Genomic DNA, 6,000 nt, shown 5'->3' with positions numbered 1-6,000 from the left:
TCTAGCCTAAAGGCTGAGGGTATAAAAAGAAGAATTGTATTGGCCAACAGATGCTACTTTGGTTTAAGTAAGCAGTTTAAAAACAAAGCCACAATTCGTCAAACAAAAATAACGCTCTACAAAACCCTGATACTCTTTTTTACTTCTCTCAACATATCTTACTCTGTTCGAGGTACCATTTTACGTACCAAAAGTCCCATATTTTTCGACTGTACTCAACACTGCTACATGAAACAAGTGCCAGTTGTTAGCTGCTGTTAGATGTGAACCGCAAACCCCACAAAAAAAACGTTAAAACAGATGATGATGAAGAAGCCGCAACAGCAGCGAGCAACAGTAAGAGCAAAATATACAGAGCACCAGCGAATGAACAAACGAACCATCCATCGCACAGCCACACAGCCATAATAGTTGGGAACAAATCGAATGTTTAGTATGAAAACGACTTTCGTGCGCATAAGACATATTAAGCGGAGAATAAGAAAACAAGCTTTAACATCTTTTGAAGAGAAAACGTAAAACATAACGGCCAAAAAAGCAAAACAAAAACCACGAGCGGATACATGTTAGTAAATTTTTGAAGAAGAAGAAAAGAAGTGCCGGCCATTCATTATCAGTGTAAAAGTGAAGTTTTGAAAAGATTTTTTTTAAAGAGTTTTGTTTTGAGAATAAAGCAATAAATGAAAGTGTTGTGACAACGATGACAACAACAACAGCAACTACCACAAAATGAAAAATCAAACCTAAAGAAATATTGAAAACAGTGAAACAGTTTTGGTCAAATTTTAAAAAATAAGAAATTACAAAAAAATACAAGTAAAACATATTCAAATTAAACAAGAATTCAAAAGGAACGGTGAAGTTAGTTTGAAAAAGTGAGCGAAATAAAATATCTGCCGGTTTTACGCATTTGCAAAAGTTGTATAAGCCTCAGGCTAAGACGTATATTTGGTACGGTTTGTCAGCAAACGACACCAAACTTACAAAAAGATTCACTCAAGTGTAAATCACAAAAACAAAAAAAAACGGTGACAGAAGAAGAATACAAAAAATACGAAAGTAATTCGATCTTTGTAAGAATACAAAACAAAAGTGCCCCCCATACATTCAGTTTATTCAGATTGTTGTTCAGTTTGAGACTTGTCAAGTGTTAAGTGTTGTAAACTCCACGCTTCGCCCACCCTCCCTGTTGCGACTGTTCTTTTGGCAAATATGTCACATAAAAAAGATGTAATAATGACGTCCATGCATACGACGACAGCGACGACAACAAAACTGGAACAGCAACATTCGAAACCCATCTTGAGCCCAACACGATCGCTCGATGAAGGTTTTGAAAGTGATCCGGATAGGGTTTCAACGGATTCAGAGCATCCAACAAGTGGAACGGCAAACAATGGCACAGTCAACAACAACAACAACAATAGTAACAGTCATCATCATCACAGTAGCAGCAACAACAATAACAATATTGGCAAGTCAACAATAGCAGCAAATGCAAATAACAAACAGCAACAACAACAACAATACAATAACCATAACCAACACCATCATCAGCACCAGCAACAACAACAACACAATCAATTACATCAAAATGTCGGTGGTTCTACATTGGCACAATTGTCATCAGCTGCCACTGGCGGCTTGTCAGCCAATGCTGATTTGTCAGCTACCACGACGACATCATCATCATCATCGTCGTCGTCTCCATCCGCGTTAACGGCCACAACGGCAGGTCATGTTTTGGCCACAGGCAAGTCTATGGATTTATCCAAAAATCGTGTAATAGCAGGAGCCATGGGTGTTCCCCAAATCACCAGGCGTCCCATGGTGAGTGGTAGCCACTCTTCGTCGATACAACAGCAACAACAATTACTGGAAAAATATTTCAAGGAGCAGCAAAGAAGAGGATCAGCTGAAAATAGATTTTCATCGGGCATGGCACAAACTATGCAAACCACATTATCATGCCCGGCAAATGCTTCTTCAGCAGCCGCTTCTTCATCTTCTCCCAACTCACCCCAAACCGTACAACGTCTACAGTATCAAAAGCAACGACAGCCTGTTGTGGCTTCAGCAGCGGTACAAAATCATCGCTATCAAGCGGCAGCAGCCAATAATTCCAACAGCAGTGGTGGTTTTCGACGAGCCAAAACTCGAGCCATGTCACCTTCCATATTAAAAACAATAGCTGGTAACAACAGCTCAAGTAATCGCAATCATTTACTTATGCATCGCTCCGGTGGTGCAGCCATACGTTCCCACTCCGTGGATGCCGTTTCGCGACAACGTCATGGCTATGATCCCTCCAATGCTCTAATACTCAAACATGAAGCCACCAACCAGTCCTCCGGCACAACATCCTCATCTGCCGCCACAACCCCCTCACGCATGCAACATTACAAATTCCCCGGTTCGTCCGGACAAAATTCAATGGTCACAACATTACCACCCGGAGCCACAAGTCAAGCTCTACTTGTCCAGCCCATTTCCAGTGCTACATTGGCCTCCAGTGCCGTCTCAGCTTTACCGCCTGCCACAACCGTTTTGAATGCAACGAATGTTGGTGATGCCGCTGCTGCATTGGTGGCAGCAGCCGGTGGATCACCGGTTATTGCTTCATCCACAAACAGTCTCTATACATTTTATCCAGCCGAGGGTAATCTACAAGTATGGCAATCCGAATGTGGTGATTTGACATATAAGTCATCGCGTAATCTACAAACGCATAAGGCACCAGTTTGTTGGACTCAGTCTATACCAAGGCAAACAAGACGGTAAGTTAACGTTAACAACAAAAGCGAAGCGAGATATACTCCCCGAAAGAAACATTTATGTGTGAGTGTGTGTGTGTATTGTGTGATTATATAGAGTGAATGTGTGTGTATAAGCGTTTTTTTTGGTCGTAAGCTGTTTGGCTAATTGAGCTATTACACCTATGGAAACTTGGATAAAGAAAATTTTAGTTTGGTTTTTTAACGAGGGTTGGAAGAGGTCATAACTGGACACTCTGGACAATAAGGAGAACATAGCATGAGAATGAGTTGTTTACTCAGCAACTCATTCTTCTGGGAGTTTCTCCTGATTGTCTGAGGCAATTGTAAGGCAGGGACTTGCTTTGCATTCTAAAATCAATTCTCCAAATCCACGTTTCTTGGTCAAATGGTCGATGAAAAAAATTTTCCTAAAAAATCCATTAAACATTCCAGAATACCACAAGAGATCTGTTGGTGTCTCTAGAATACTCCAAGAGGACTTTTGGTGTCTATAGAAGACCTTAAAAGGCCTCTGTTGACTATAGAAAAATCTCAAGAGGTCTTCTATTGCCTATAGAAGAGCTCAAGAAGTCTTTTGTTGCCTACGGAAGATCTCAAGAGGTCTTCTGTTTTCTATGGAAGATTTCAGGAGGTCTTTCTGTGCTAATAGAAGATCTCAAGAGATTTTATAAGCCATTAAAGCAGTCACCTAAAAGGCCTCTGTTGACTATAGAAAAATCTCAAGAGGTCTTCTATTGTCTATAGAAAAGTTCAAGAGGTCTTTTGTTACCTACGGAAGATCTCAAGAGGTCTTCTGTTTTCTATGGAAGAACTCAGGAGGTCTTTTATTTTCTATGGAAGATCTCAGGAGGTCTTCCTGTGTCTATAGAAGATCTCAAGAGATTTTTTAGCCATTAAAGACAACAAGTGGCTGACTATCGTGAGTCATCACTGACTATTGTCAGTCAACACTGACTATCGTCAGTCAAGACTGACTATCGTTAGTCAAGACTGACTATCGTCAGTACCCACTGACCTACTATCGTCAGTCACCACCGACTTACTATCGTCGGTCACCACTGACTATCATCAGTCAACAATAACTATCCTCAGTCAAAACTGACTAACGTCAGTCATCATTGAATAACGTCAGTCATCACTGACTAAAGTCAGTCATCATTGAATAACGTCAGTCATCACTGACTAACTCAGTCATCATTGATTAAAGTCAGTCATCACTGACTAACTTCAGTCATCATTGAATAACGCCAGTCACCACTGACTGTCGTCAGTACCCACTGACCTACTATCGTCAGTCACCACCGACTTACTATCGTCGGTCACCACTGACTATCATCAGTCAACAATAACTATCCTCAGTCATCACTGACTAACTTCAGTCATCATTGAATAACGCCAGTCACCACTGACTGTCGTCAGTCACCACTGACTGTCGTCAGTCACCACTGACTATCGTCAGTCACCACTGACTATCGTCAGTCACCACTGACTGTCGTCAGTCACCACTGACTGTCGTCAGCCAGCCATAACTGACCAACGTCAGTCATCACTGACCAACGTCAGTCATCACTGACTATAGTCAGTCATCATTGACTAACGTCAGTCATCATTGACTAACGTCAGTCATCATTGACTAACGTCATTCATCATTGACTAACGTCTGTCATCACTGACTAACGTCTGTCATCACTGACCAACGTCAGTCATCACTGACTAACGTCAGTCATCACTGACTAACTTCAGTCATCATTGAATAACGCCAGTCACCACTGACTGTCGTCAGTCACCACTGACTGTCGTCAGTCACCACTGACTGTCGTCAGTCACCACTGACTGTCGTCAGTCAACACTGACTATCGTCAGTCACCACTGACTAACGTCAGCCAGCCATAACTGACCAACGTCAGTCATCACTGACTATAGTCTGTCATCACTGACCAACGTCAGTCATCACTGACTATAGTCTGTCATCACTGACTATAGTCTGTCATCATTGACTAACGTCAGTCATCAATTACTAACGTCAGTCATCACTGACCAACGTCAGTCATCACTGACCAACGTCAGTCATCACTGACCAACGTCAGTCATCACTGACCAACGTCAGTCATCACTGACCAACGTTAGTCATCACTGACCAACGTCAGCCAACCATAACTGACCAACGTCAGTCAACTCTGACTATCGTCAGTCACCACTGACTATCGTCAGTCACCACTGACTATAGTCAGTCACCACTGACTATCGTCAGTCACCACTGACTATCGTCAGTCACCACTGACTATCGTCAGTCACCACTGACTATCGTCAGTCACCACTGACTATCGTCAGTCACCACTGACTATCGTCAGTCATCTCTGACTAAAGTCAGTCATCGCTGACTATAATCAGTCATCACAGACTATCGTCAGTCACCACTGACTTATCGTCAGTCACCACTGACTATCGTCAGTCACCACTGACTAACATCAGTAACCCCGACTAACGTCAGTAACCTCGACTAACGTCAGTCATCACTGACTAACGTCAGTCATCAATGACTAACGTCGGCCAGCCATATCTGACCAACGTCAGTCATCACAGACTAACCAACGTCAGTCAACTCTGACTATCGTCAGTCAACAATAACTATCCTCAGTCAACACTGACTATCGTCACCTTGAACGTGGATTATTAAACAAATTTGGAAATTTTGGACCTCAAGCCAGACCTTCAATGTGGATTTTTTAACTAATTTCTAAAACTTGAGGTCCCGACTTTAGACGTTGATTTTAAAAATATTTTGAAGGCCGTGGAATATTTTTGGAGAACCTTAAGCCAGACTTTAAACGCGGATTTTTAAAATATTTTTGGAGACCTGAGGTCCAGACTTTAAGCGTAGATTTTAAAAAGAATTTTTAAAAATTGACGCAGCATTTAATTTCAGCTCCTTGAATTGGCTCAAATTGTACATAACATTTAGAACTGAAAGCATCTTCATTTGGAAATTTTTATCCCAAATATTCTTACATATTTCTTAAATTTCTTACACAACCCCTCGTATTGTAATTATTGATTGGCGGTGTGGCCAAGGCACACAACCACCTCATATTAATTAAAAATAATTTATGTCTATACAACTTTTTTTTTCTAATTCTCTCTCTCTCTTTCCATTTAATGTGAGTATTTCACTTGCAAATCAAACATTTTTCAAAATCGACAGAAAACAATTTTCCAAAAAACC

The 6,000-nt window shown here is 41.3% G+C and overlaps 1 protein-coding gene across 3 annotated transcripts in view; it reads left to right on the top strand.

The window, feature by feature from the left end:
• Positions 1 to 404: 404 nt before the first annotated feature.
• The window catches only part of LOC141394612 (uncharacterized), a 208,388-nt gene continuing 202,792 nt past the window's right edge, over positions 405 to 6,000 (top strand). For 2 of the 3 annotated variants that reach the window (XM_073969299.1, XM_073969312.1), the window contains exon 1: positions 411 to 2,777. In XM_073969299.1, the coding sequence (XP_073825400.1) occupies positions 1,213 to 2,777 (1,565 nt within the window). In that variant the 5' untranslated portion in view covers positions 411 to 1,212. Of the gene's footprint in view, positions 2,778 to 6,000 lie in introns of all 3 variants that reach the window. The other variant, XM_073969304.1, reaches the window with a different exon arrangement.

The sequence above is a fragment of the Musca autumnalis genome, unplaced genomic scaffold (assembly GCF_047663935.1).
Source record: "Musca autumnalis isolate F117 unplaced genomic scaffold, ASM4766393v1 scaffold_1, whole genome shotgun sequence".
In the NCBI taxonomy this organism is placed as follows: domain Eukaryota; kingdom Metazoa; phylum Arthropoda; class Insecta; order Diptera; family Muscidae; genus Musca; species Musca autumnalis.
The sequence above is the reverse complement of the archived record's forward strand: the minus strand, read 5'-3'. Positions and strand labels throughout refer to the sequence as shown.